The sequence below is a fragment of the Saccopteryx leptura genome, chromosome 2 (genome assembly GCF_036850995.1).
Source record: "Saccopteryx leptura isolate mSacLep1 chromosome 2, mSacLep1_pri_phased_curated, whole genome shotgun sequence".
In the NCBI taxonomy this organism is placed as follows: domain Eukaryota; kingdom Metazoa; phylum Chordata; class Mammalia; order Chiroptera; family Emballonuridae; genus Saccopteryx; species Saccopteryx leptura.
The window spans coordinates 115,813,535-115,826,541 of NC_089504.1; the positions used below are offsets into that span (position 1 = coordinate 115,813,535).

Genomic DNA, 13,007 nt, shown 5'->3' on the forward strand with positions numbered 1-13,007 from the left:
AAGGGGATTCCTTCTCCTGTAGCCACCCTGACAATGCAGTGTCCCCAGAGCCCTCATGAGCAGGAAGACTGCAGGGGCTGCTCACTTCCTTTCCGGCTTGCAGTTAAATCCTCCTCCCGCTCACCCTGCTGCTTCCCGCCTCCCGTGCCGCCTGTGCCACCTGTGCCACCCGTGTAGGCAGGGGCCTCTGAATGGAAAAATGACTGGAAAGAGGCAGTGGGAGTGCACATCCATCCTGCAGAGTTGATACGTGACATTCTTGCAGGCAGCGATGATCTTGGAAGAACGAAACCTGATGCTCTGAAATGCCTTTGCCCTGACAACATGTACAAAGATGTATGGACATACATCAACACACACACGTTTCCACCCTGGCCTGTGCTTGGGCACAAGGTCCCATTCCACAAGTGTCACCTGCACCTTCTTCCCTTGGGCGCAGTCAGAGCATGTGCTCTATTGCCATTCCAGAATGCTGGCAGCAACCCCACTGTGTGGGTTACATGTCATGGGGTCTGGTGGCCAAGGGAACCAATTCAGGTCTCACCAAGCACAAGAAAAAACCTGACTCAGGAGTCATGGGGGGTAAGGAGAATTGTTCACTTGTGCAAAATTCCAATAGAAAAATAAATGTCACTTTCCACCTGTGAGGCTTCTTTCAGGGTCCTTATAGCCTGGGCAGGAAGTGAGTGACGGTCATGATTGGGGACACCTTGCTGCCCCGCTTTACTCGTCCGTATTTGCTCAGTGCGATGTAGGTCCCTCGGTACAGGTCTGACTCGTAGGCGTTGTAATTGTTGGGCAGGAGTGTTTCTCTGAACTTGCATTCCTCCTGGAAGCTGGGCTGCAGAGGAGTGGACAAACAGCGGAAGGTCAGTTATAAACAAGGCACAGCAGACCCCTCTGCCAGGAGCCCTTCCCCTGCCCTCTGTACGACGACCGCTGTGGGATGTAAGCCAGCCTAGGTGGACACAATCATGAAAGGTCTGAACAGCAAGAGACGTCAGAACTCCCATGGCCCCTTCTCACCTTCCCTCCTTTACAAGGACGAAACCAAGGTTCAGGGACATAGGTGGATGGTTGGTGTCACATGGGGTGAGTCTCCTGACTTTCAGTTCAGAGCATTTTCTACTGCACACCTAGACGATCATTTATTCCAGGGCCAGAAAAGGAGGAAGAATAGGCTGTTTTTTCCAGTCCTGCGAGAGGTGGTTCAGTGGAACAGGACTGAGAGGGTTCTAGTTAGTGGCTCTTCCACTTCCTCGTTGTGTGACCTGGAGCAGACTCCTCCCCTTGCAGCCCGGGGTCCCTTTTGTGCAAGCTGTGTGGTGGGGGACGGCTAGTGGAGGGGTCGAAACATAGTTCCCTAAGTCCTTCCCAATCCTGTCTGTTGAATATGGTAACTCGCTCTCTCCACTTGTGTTTCTTCCCTCTGTCTTTCCCACTTGAAGTCCCAAGTTTGCTAGCCCTCAAAAAGACATTTTGACTTTGAGCCCAGAAGATGCCCTTTGCCACCTAGACAGTCACAGTTCTCCAAAGAAGTGCGGGAATAGCGAGGTGGTGAGGAGCAGTGCTTTCATGGGGAAAAGAACTTGGTTCCCTGCGTGACAGGTGGTGCCATGGAGTCTGGGGCCAGCGATAAATTGCTAATTTGATAGAAGACTGTGTGTGGCCCACCTATTTAGAAAATGAGTTCTGGACTTCCTGTCACAAATCAGCAAGTACACTGCCAATAAATCACCCAAGTCGTCCTATATTCCTAGAAAAGAGAGCCCTCTGCTCCCCACGCCTGCCTGAGCTCCTATCCTGAGAGTAGTTGCAAGGGTTTGCGTGCTTTGGTAAATAAAAACTCTGAGGGGGGGAGGGTCTAGAGGAAGAGAGTGAGGTGGGGCTCAGGAGACCTGAGAATTCAAAAACTACTAATAAGAAGAACGAAATAAAAAGAAATAGGTGAAGTATAATTTCTGACTCCTTCCTGCTGACTGGGGCCCTCAGCTATAAAAAAAAACACCTCACTCAATGGCTGACTGGCTGTGCCAGGGTGTCGTCTGACCTTCTCAAAAGGAATTGTACTATGAACTCCCTGACCTGGCTGGCAGTGGGCAATGGAGGAGAGCCTCTTCCTGTTATGAACATATGGTGACGAGTTTGCTCATAAGGCCTCCCAGACTCCCCCAGCCATTTGAGTTCACCTCTCAGACAGCATTTAAAACAATGTGTGATCCCTATGAACCTGGTTTCTTTTTTTTCCCAGTAGACTTCAAGTTCCTCCAGACTAGAATTGTGCCTTGTTGAGGACATGGTGCTGAATGAATGATGACTTAATAGAAACAACGCTGAAACGCACAGGTGCCCCCACGTGGATGGCTGTTTGCATGCAGGATGGGAGTGAGCAGGAGGGTGGCGTGGTCAATGGGAACACGCTGCACACGTCCCTCCCACCCTTCGCCCACTGTCAAGTGCATTTCCCTTCCCCTCCCTTGCCCCTAGTTTACATAGCATTTCACTTTATGTCAACTTGTTTGAGACAAATGTGAAAGCTCTCACCAGCCACCATCAAACGGCTCTTTGGTATCCTCAGGGGAGTCTCCACGAGCTTTCCTTTCCCTCTTTGTGGGTGCCTGATAAGTATGTGTGGAATGAGTGAAGGAAGGAACATCCCCAAAATAGGGAAAGTAAACAAAGTAGGTAAAGAACGTACTTGAGCAATAGCTTTGCAGTTAGACTGATGATGATTCACCTCTTAGCCATGCGAACTTGGACAAACTAACTTCCTAAACCTCAGTTGCCTCATCTGTAAAGTGGGAGCAGTATGAATAATTATGTTGTAGAATTGGAGTAAGCATTCATTGAGATAATGCATGAAAAGTCCTTGGTATAATGCCTGGCACATAGTAAAATTTAAAAAAAAATTGGTATGTCTATCATTATGCTTTTCCAAATGAATCATGAGTTACTCAACCTTAAAAGTCCTAAGAGACTTTGCCTTACCCTAGATCACCATTTCTGCAAAACTTGCTGTGGGTTATTGGAGAACTTAGTTTTTAAGCTCTGGAATTACTGCCTGAAGAACTGGCAGGCGGTGAGCCTGCGTGAGCAGGCGCAGGGCCAGGATGAGCATGAGTAGAGGCTGAGCTGACTCAGGTCCCGCCTCCTCAGGGCCTCTCTAGACAGTGGACTCTGTACCTGTCATGCGGTGTAGAGTCAGTCACAAGATCTGAGACTGTTGATGGGCCAAGTTCTGGGGCAACAACACCAAGAGAAGGTAAACTCAGTGCTGATTATAAAAGTTAAAGAGAAGCAAAGCTACACTGATGAAAAGTCAGGTGCAGCTCAATGAACAAAATAGAAAGTCAAGAAGTCAAGCCCGAAGTGCATGAATATATAATAAAAATGGATCTGTAATGAATATCAATTAAAAGTAGATCTAAAAATAAAAGTAGGATTTCAAATCACTGGCAAAAATATGGTGTTGGTAACAATAACAACAATGACAATAATAGTTTGATGTATGACTTCATTCGTTATATTAAAGTAAGTTCCAAAAGGAGCAAAGATTTAATTGTAAAAAAGGAGAACTTTAAAAATCCAGGAAAAAAATTTTTTTAAGTCAGGAAAAGCTTTCTAAGCAGGACACAAAAAAAACCCCTAAAAGCCATAAAAATAAATAAATACACTCTACTCATCTTGGGGAAAAAAATTGAAAAACCTTAAACAAAATAAAAATATAAATAACAAACTGAATAAGAAATATTCCAATGTTATATTTTGTAATATATTTTGTGATATAGTGCAAAAAGGACATTTGTTACCATGTTCAGTACCCTTAACTTGCTGAAAAATGGATGTTAATGAACAGACAACTCACAGAAAAGGAAATACAAACAGCATTTAAACATAAGAAAAATGCCTGTAGAAAAATATAAATCACACAAAAACGTGAGATCCCATTTTTAATGTCAGATGACAAAAAAAGAACAATATTTGATAATATACTTTCATTGGTTGAGGGCAAGAGACTAAGAATTCTCACTTAATATTTGCTGATGTGTAAATTGTTACAAACTATCAAGAACAATTTGACAGTATCTATTAAAATTAAAATGTATTATAGCTTTGATTAGTCATTCTGCTTCTAGAAATTCATCTTACCAGTACACTCCCACAAGTGTACGAAAGTTAGTGCAGGGTTTGTTACAATAATAAGAGACCTGCATCAGCTTTAGTGTCTCTTAGGAGGGGGTGGTTAACTCAGGTGTGGTCAGTCTACACCGTAGAATACTAGAAACCATGAGAATATAAGAAACCTCCTTGTGCACTGACTTAAAATGGCCTCCGAGAGGGATTGTTAAGTAAAGAAATAAGGTTCAAACGGTATCTATAGTATACTCCTGTCCGTGTGATTTAAAACAATGATCCCAGCATGTGCACGCCCGCACGTGCGCGTGCACACACATGGACACAGACACAGGTTCTTCCTGGAATGGTACCCATGAAACTGCTAACAGTGGCGTCTCTGGGGAGGAGGTTAGGTGGTGTTAGGACAGCAGTGAGAATGAGACCATTTCCATGGTACTGTATATCCTTCTGTATTTGCTTTCCCCTTTAGACCATGTTCGTGCATTCCCTAGTCATATAAACAGATTACTTAGAATGGAAAAGGGACTCAGGATAGAAGGTGGGCCAGGAAGTGGAGAAAACATTGGTATTGGACTCCGGTGGTCTCCTCCTTGTCCTCCTGTCACAGCCGCGTCTCCGCCCACTGCTTTCCCCTCTGTTCTGACTTTGTCCCTGGAGAGTAACCGCCCCATTGATTTCCAGGAGAATTCATTTTCTGAGCTGGATGGTGGTTAGGGGAGAGGTTTCATGTGTGGTTTGCAAGCTCCAGCGAGGGAATCAAATCTTGAGGCAGAGGGTGGGGAAAGAGGAGGAGAAGGGGATGGAACTGAGCCACTCTGGCAAGAAGCTCTGAGGGCATTTGCTCAGATCCCCCACTCTACTGTGTCCAATTTAAGAATCTAGCCTTTCCTTAGTGTCCAGGTCTCCTAAAACATATTCCTTTACATGCGTGTGATAGTGGTCTATACACTGTATTTTATTGTCTGCTCATCAGATTTTGAGTGTTCACATTCCCCCTCCTTCTTTATAAAGTTTCTGACTTCTGTTGTTTTTCCACTCTGTCCCTTTTATCTAGCTTATCACCTGTCACCAGCTTTCCCCAGAACTCTGCACGAATCTCAAGCGAGAAAAGGGAAACGGATGAAGTTCGCTTTGGAAGCCGCTCTACCTTTCCCTCACCCTGTCCTTTGAGCAACCCCCACCTGTGCTCGGGGTTCAGGTGGCTACAGGCCTGTAGACAGCTTCCCTGAACTCCTGGGTGCAGCTGATGCTTCAAACTGGTGGGATTTTCCTGCGGCCATGACTGATGCCAGGACCCAGCCCCTTAATTCACCTGCACCATTTCCCTGTGCTCTGAGTTCTCTGGGCTCAGAAAAGCTGGCTCCTCAGCTCTGAGAAGAAAAGCACTCACACCAAGTGAATGCCGTGGTAATAAAAGCAGCTCCCATATATCATTACTTGAACAAATGAAAATAATTCCACCAGCTCACGTTTCTTGGGCCTGCCGGGCCTCAAGGCCCAATGTGACAATGCCTTACATTCCATCTAGGTCTAATCAGACTTCTGTGAACCAAACTCTAAAGCATTTAGGTCTCGCTATGGAGAAGGCCATCAGCAGAGGGGTAGATGTGTGGGTGTATCAGCATGAGTTCCCTCTGGCAGAAACGCCCCTCAAAGTCTGGAGTGGACTAGTCATCTCTTGCCTTCAGGCAGAGCTAAGCCACCTGGGCTGATGGAGGTCTGTTCTGTCTGTACAGTTCTTCCTCCCACGGCTGCCCGTGGCCACTTGTCCCTGTTACTCCTGGTTGTGTGTGTGGAGGTGGGGGTGCGTGGTGTAGGGAGTAAGAAACAAGAAAGAAAACTGCTTGTCCTAAGACCCCTTCCTTGGCAGCCCTTGACCGCTTCTCTTCCTGTCCTTAGCTGAAAAGACGAAATAACATCGCGCAGCTCTGAAGAAAGAGGTCAGTGTTTGTTAGCCCTCATTTCTGACACACACCCGCACTGAGAATTTAGAAGTGTTTGAAAATGTTTTCACCAGGCACATCCCTCTTCTCATTCCTGGTAGCTCTTTGTAGCAGGCAAAGGCCGTTGGTGAGGCTTGTCTGCAGGCTCTCCAGGTCCCTGGTTGCAGCCTGGCCTCCCCTGCACTCCAGTCCCACCGCCCAGAACGTGCACCTGGGTTGAGGCTGACAGATCCTCCCTCTCCTCCCCTCAGGATCCCGGACTCTGCTACCTGAGCTGAGAGGACTGGCCGGAGGATCGGCAGCAGAGCCCTGACTGAGGGGTAGGTACAGCCCTCCCCTCCCCTGTGTCCTTCTCAAAGGCCTCTCTGGGTAGAGTGTTTTGCACATAGCCATGCTACTATTGATTTAAAAGGCGCAGTTATAATTAATAAAACTGAAATCACTTGAAAGCATAACTGACTTTCTAGTCCTTTTTTTGTCACTGTATGCTATGGATGAAAAGGGGTCACTTTCCAGAACTGACAGGCTCAGGGCGGCCTGCATGGTGGGCTCAACAAACTCAGAGGCCAAAAGTAACCCACACAGGGTGGTCTGCACATAGAAATTTCTAACTAAAAGTGAGCTATGGCGGGTAGCCACATCCTAGGCCTGTGGTTTCCTTGACAAAGGTCAGTCTTTGCTTCAGTGAGCCTGCCCATTGTCTTCTGGTGTTTACCATACATATCTTTGGAATGTCCAAGTCCCGCTCCGTGTCCAGACCCCTCAGGCCACCACCGTGTCCAGACCCCTCAGGCCACCACCGTGTCCAGACCCCTCAGGCACCACCGCAGGCACCAGCGCGTGAGACGCCAGGCCCCTCACCGTCCTCCAGCTCCCTGAAACCACCTCTATGGCTGTACGTGTTGGTTGTTCACTATCCTCTACCCACCATGTACAAGAGGTGTCTGTGTTTTCGTTTTACTTTTCGTCCAATCCTAGAGTTTTCCCGCTTCTGTAATCAACCACCAATGAATTTCATGTAACATCCCCTACCCACAGTCTCTTCCTTTGATTCTAATGCATAAAGTAAGCTGCAAAACTGTCCTTCTCTGGAGCATTTTCTCAATTCATTGAGATTTTGCTTCCCAGCAATGGTCCTCAGTTTGGCTCAAATAAACTCTTACAAGACTTTCTTTCATTGACAGTAATTTTTTTTTTTTTTTTTTTTTTTTTAGCCAAGGAATTCTAATAGAACCACTGTCAGGTGAAGAGCTTTGTCTTTTGTTTGTTTGATTTTAATTTTAAAGGAGATTGGAATTCACTCATTCTGCCTCATTCAAACACGAGTCCCCGTCTGCACACCTAATGTCCTTCTGCGGTGGGCCTTGTGTGCATTGCCTGCCGGGTTCTGAGGCGGTCCGCACACAGCCATGACTGACACAAGGCCTGGGAGGCCTGGCCTCTCAACTGTCAAGTGAGGATGGAGATCCAATGCGCCTCCCGGGGTGCTGGGGGTAATGCTCAGAAAGCACTCTGCAGGGCACCCACAAACAGTAGGTGCTCAGTATGGGGTAACTACTTATGTTGTCTGAGGAGGGCGAGGCACCCTGCCGAGGCCCGGCACCCCTTTTTCCTAGAGATGAGATGTCTGGGATGTTGCTTTTCCTCAGTGGGTTTTTTGGCAGTTACTCTCCCACCACGGACTGTCCCCTGTCTCCTACCCAGTGTGGTTCCCCTCCCCCCATGAGGAGTCCCATTTATGGGCAGTAGCAGCTGAGCCACAGGGATAAGGCAGCTCTGGGGGCTTAAAGGGAAATAGTGTGAATGAAATCACCACCCAGCAGGAGTCTTCCTGGCTCCGGGATCAGTTGGTCATTGTTTTTTTAGAGTGTGATAACTGGCCCCGCCGGCCCTGCTGGAGCAGGAGGGGTGCCGGCCACACACAGCTCCAGGTGCCCTGGCTTGGGGCACAGCGCAGCGACGCCCCTGTCTAGCCCCACTGCTGCCTGGCCCTGGGCTCCACGGAGGGGACTCTCCCTCCTTGGAGGTGTGACCCGGCCAAGTGCTCCTGGGGTGTGCGGGGCTGGGGGACCTGTCTGTTCTCAGAAAATCCCCTTTCTTCCTAAACTCTGTTCATTTAGTGAGCCCCGTTTGGCCCCTTTGAAGTCCTGTGCCTACACGGGAGGGCCCGGCGTGTCTCCTACCTGAGGAGTCAGTCCGCACTTCAGAGAGATGGCGCCCTTCCCCCGTTACTCTGAACGCTCTGCCCCTTCGCAGCACTTCCTCTCCTATCGGAGCTCACGTTCCCAGCCCTCCCTGGCTTCTCCCTACCGACCGCGGACTTAAAGTGGGAAGTGGATAAATACACACTATATTTGTACCGTTTCCCCGCCTCACAAGTGAATTCCTTTCTGGGTAAGGAGAAATACTAAACAGTTTGTTAATAAAGGTGTACTTTACTCCCAGAACATGTACTTGCCATAGAGCCCTTGCGTTGGGTCCCGTGGCTAACACCCTGAGAGCCGCTCTCCAGCGGGTGGGACTCCAAGCCCCGTGCCGGCTGGTGAGAAGGGCTTTGGGGATGACTCCCTCACAGAGGGGGGACCTACTCCACTGAAACCCAGGGTGGTCCTAGCCGCCTCCGGTCCTCTCCATCACCTTTGCAGAGAGTCACGGAAGGCATCTGAGGACCCCATGCTGCTGCTCATCTCCCAGCCCTCCAGCTCTCAGGCTGGGGTGACCCTGGATCAGGGGAGAGGCCGTGGAGCTTGGTGGCCCCGAAGCCTCCCTCTGCCTCAGAAACACCAAAACAAAACACAACACAACAACAATTTAACAAACAAAAACAAACAAGCTGATTTCCAGACCCTCAGTCACCCCTACAGGATAAAGCATCAGGGAGGTCGCTGGAAATCTGTGCCTTTAACAAGTTACCAAGGTGATGTGAATGCAAATAGTCCTCCCTTGCATCTCATCTCTAGGAACGAGGGGTACAGAGCCTCCAGCCTCGGCAGGTGCCTCACCCTTCTCAGAGGAGTCCTCAGACAATATAAATCGCTTCCCCATACTGAGCACCTACTATTTGTGGGGTGCCTTGCAGAGTGCTTTCTGAGCATTACCCCCCAGCACCCTGGGAGGCGCATTGGATCTCCATCCTCACTTTACAGCTGAGAGGCCAGGCCTCCCAGGCCTTGTGTCAGTCATGGCTGTGTGTGGACCGCCTCAGAACTCGGCAGGCAATGCATACAAGGCCCACCGCAGAAGGACATTAGGTGTGCAGACCGAGACCTGTGTTCCAGCTCCAGCCCCATGGACCCTCTGTGTCTTGTTTCATCTCAGGGACGCACTGAATTTAACCCATTTCCCGTCTCCATGCAAACCAGCCCAGACTGAGAGGTGCTAGTGCTCAAGTTCAAGGGCCGGAGCATCCCGTTCAGATATTTAACAGATCTCCTCTGTTGGGACAGTCTCCCCGGAAGCCAGCACCAATCCCAGATCTCTCTGTTCACGTCCTGATCCTCAGTCTGTCTCCAAGGAGAGGCAGAGCAGCCCTCCACATCCTTCCCACAAGTAACCCCACTATTCCTTGCCGATTGCTCGGAGGTCTTCCTCTTTAGCCCGCTTAGTTCTGTCAAAAACACTCCTCGTTTCTTGCGCATCATGGGGACGCTTCCCCAGCCTACATGTGGAAGTCGGCTGAATCGTGGCTGAGACCCTGGGTGAAGGGCTTCAGAGGGCAGAGTTTTGGTGACTGTGCTCAGGGGTCGGTGGGCAAGGTAAACCTTGCAGGGGGTGCTCTGCACTAGTGAGTAGGAGGTGGGCCTGTACCCGCCTAGGAAGATGCTTCTCCAGCCTCTGGGATCTAGGACTAGAAGACTTAAAACCTTAAACCAAAGTGTCCCTGCCCTGATGAAGGTGAGGGAAAGAGCCTCCATTTCTCCTCCCCCAACCGCTCTGAGGCTGCGGGCGCCTCCTGGAGGATGGGCCATGGAGCAAAGCATGGAGCACTCTACAGGCTTGCTTCTGTGGGCCTCTCCCGGCCAGGGGTGGACCCACCAGCGCCTGGATAACGGCTGTAGGCCAGAATGCAGGCTTTCCTCTGACCCACAGCCCTGCTGAATTACAAAGGCTCTGGTGGGTAGGGTCAGGGAAACCACGGCCCAGTGCAGAGGCCGGTGTACCGTGAAGCTTCCAAATAAAGCCTGAGCTTCAAGGCCTCTCACCTGCCCAGGCTCCTCCCACGGCCTCCCTTTCTTTACCTTCTAGATACATATTCATTTCTATGCTCAAGATTTTGTATTGATTTCTTCAGCTGTGTAAGCTTCAGGCCTCCCACAGCCTGGCCTGATGAACTCACCGTTGTGTATAATCTTCCTTTACTGTTCATGGCAATGAAGAGGCCACTTCGCACTCCGAAGAGACTCACCACACCTCGCTCCACTGTGGAAATCTCCAGCAGGCCTGACAAGGAAATGCGGGCTGTGTTACTTGAGGCTGGTGTGGGACCTCCACCTAAGGTGACCCTGCAGGGCACCTCAGCCCACCCCCCACCCCGCCCCTAGAAAGACAGACCCCCCCATCAGCTCCGTCCCCAAGCACTCTCCTTTCAGGAAGTCCGGCAGCTAGACCCAGCGGGTCTTGCCACTGTACTGTTAAAAATTCAGTTCTGCAAGGGAAGCTCTGACTTCAGAGTTAGGGGTCACAGCGTCCACTCAGGTATCTATTTCAGATAAGCTTTGAATATGGGCTTTTACTGACTTAAACCCTTGAGGTGAGTAAAAAATGACCTCTGACTAGTTTTGTTAAAAATGTATACTCAACTTGTTTCAACAAATCTCAGCCCATTCAATCTTGCAAATGCATCATCAGCAGAGGCTGACGGTGGGCCTGGGTCCTGCAGCCCCTGCCCCTGCCCCACTCTTGGGTGGCACAACCTATCTATGCAGCAACCAGTCAACTTGCAGACTTGGGGACAGAAGGAGCAGGGTGAAATAAAAAGAAGGATGTGCTTCAGCTGGAAATTGTGCAAACCACTTGCCTTTCCTTCTCAAAGGGGAAAGCTAAATAAAAAGAAGCCGTGTCTAATTTGGTCCAAGTATCTTCGCTCGTTCTCCCCATCCTCGCTTTACGTCTTCTCAGGCTGGTGGTTCCCAGGGGTCTTATATGGCCACAGATGGCCCTGTCATGCTGAAGTAGCGAGTGCCACAGGGGCTCCATGGGGTAATGACAAAGCACACCGGGATGCTTGGGCCTCAGCATACTGAGCCTGCACCTAGGAAGGGTCAAAGCAACTCTGGGAGGGGTGGCTCCGTTACGGGCGTCCAAATGGACAGCAGCATTTCTCTCCCCTTTATATAGGACCCCACACATCAGAGCAAGGCCCCTCCATCTTTCAGCCCTGCTTGGTCTCAAGTTCCCAGCTTCCCAACTGGCTGCAACTGGCACTCACTGTAGGGGTTCTCCTCGTGGGTCCCGCTGATCCGGCCGTCGGGGGGCACCTGGAGGTGAAAGCCGATGCCCACGTTGCAGTAGAGCCTCCGCTGCCGCTTGATCCCCACCAAATAGCCACTTTTCCAATTCACCCCGGCAATCTCTCCAGCTAGCCCAGCTCGGGACCTGGACAGCAAGGTGCCCCAGCCCCTTGAATCCAGCAGCGTGCTGTTGGCGCGGGTGCCTGCAGGTGAGGGCACCACCATGCCCACTAGGACGCCTAGAAAGATGAGAGCCTGCAGCGTGCCCTGAAGACGTCCTGCTCCCCGGGACATAGCGATGAACAGCCTCTGTCCCAGGGCCATCCACCTTGCCTCTCAGGCACGTGGTCAGAATTAATGGCCCTAAAAATACCGCCCTTCTTGTTTTTCTCCCCTCGGCATGGCGGCAGGGGCTTATTTTTGGAAGGCAGATGAAGGCTGCTGACATAAAACCAAAGCCTGCTTCGGGGACTCGGGTTGGGAGCAGAGGGACCCAGGCTGAGCCGTGGCTGGTAGGGACCATGGCTTGGGGACGCTGTCTAGCTCACCCGCTAGCTCTGTCCCGGGTTGATTATATTTGATTTGACCTATCTTTATAGTTCAGCAGCCCGGCCCTCCCCTCCACCCATCATCACCCTGACGTCAACTGGCCCAGCTCACTTATCCAGGGCTGTAACATTAACCTGCTCCTGAGCTGGCTGCCTCCCCAGACCCCCATCACCCTCCCCGTGCCCCAGGGATTCTGGGAGCCGCTGTCATTCCAACTATGAGGCAGGAATGAAGTGAGCAGGGAGCATCTCTGAGGGAGGGAGGAATTGGCTGGGGGCCCGGCAAAAGACGGAGGCAAGAGGCTACCCAGAACCCAAATTGGGCAGAAGTTCTTGGCCTGGCAGGGCTGGCTTCCTTATTTAGAGGGCAAAGGGTAAAGACAGGGATAGGGGAAGGCTCGGTGGCAGGTGATGACCAGGGCCTATGAGTTACCCTAGAGAACTTTTCATGGAAAGAGCTCACAGTTGATGGCAAGAGAGGCTCAGGGGACATGGAAAGTCTGGACCGTTGTAGGAGGAGAAGACAGAGATTGGCAGCAGTGGGTAGAGGACTATCCAGGGAGTGTGAGGGTCACTGTGCGGGGGGGGGGGGGGGGGGCTAGAATCTGGCGTCGGCTTACTGTCCTGGCCATGGCACTGACCCAGCCAATGGAGGAGAAGTGGTCTCTGGCCCTTGACATAGCCCACTGGCCATTTTCCTACCTGGCCATTTGACATCTGATTGATGTTACTTCCGTTTTACAGACAAGAAAGTTCAAGCATAGAGAACTCAAATGTCTTGCCTGAGTCGCCATAGCTCCTAAGTGGCAAAGCTGGAACATAAAGTTGGGTTGAATCGAAAGCTTATGTTCCTTTAACCTCTGTGTGATTGCCCATGATAGAAGTTAGATTTCCAGGCTGGCCCACAGGGACTCCTGAGCTCATGACAT

At 50.5% G+C, this 13,007-nt stretch overlaps 1 protein-coding gene across 1 annotated transcript; it reads right to left on the reverse strand.

The window, feature by feature from the left end:
• Nucleotides 1-664: 664 nt before the first annotated feature.
• Nucleotides 665-11,854, reverse strand: FGF6 (fibroblast growth factor 6). The gene is made up of 3 exons (XM_066365744.1): nucleotides 11,509-11,854; nucleotides 10,417-10,520; nucleotides 665-841 (listed from the first exon to the last, which is right to left on the reverse strand). The coding sequence occupies exons 1-3, from the start codon at nucleotides 11,852-11,854 to the stop codon at nucleotides 665-667; spliced, it is 627 nt and encodes a 208-aa protein (XP_066221841.1).
• Between the last annotated feature and the right edge of the window lie 1,153 nt (nucleotides 11,855-13,007).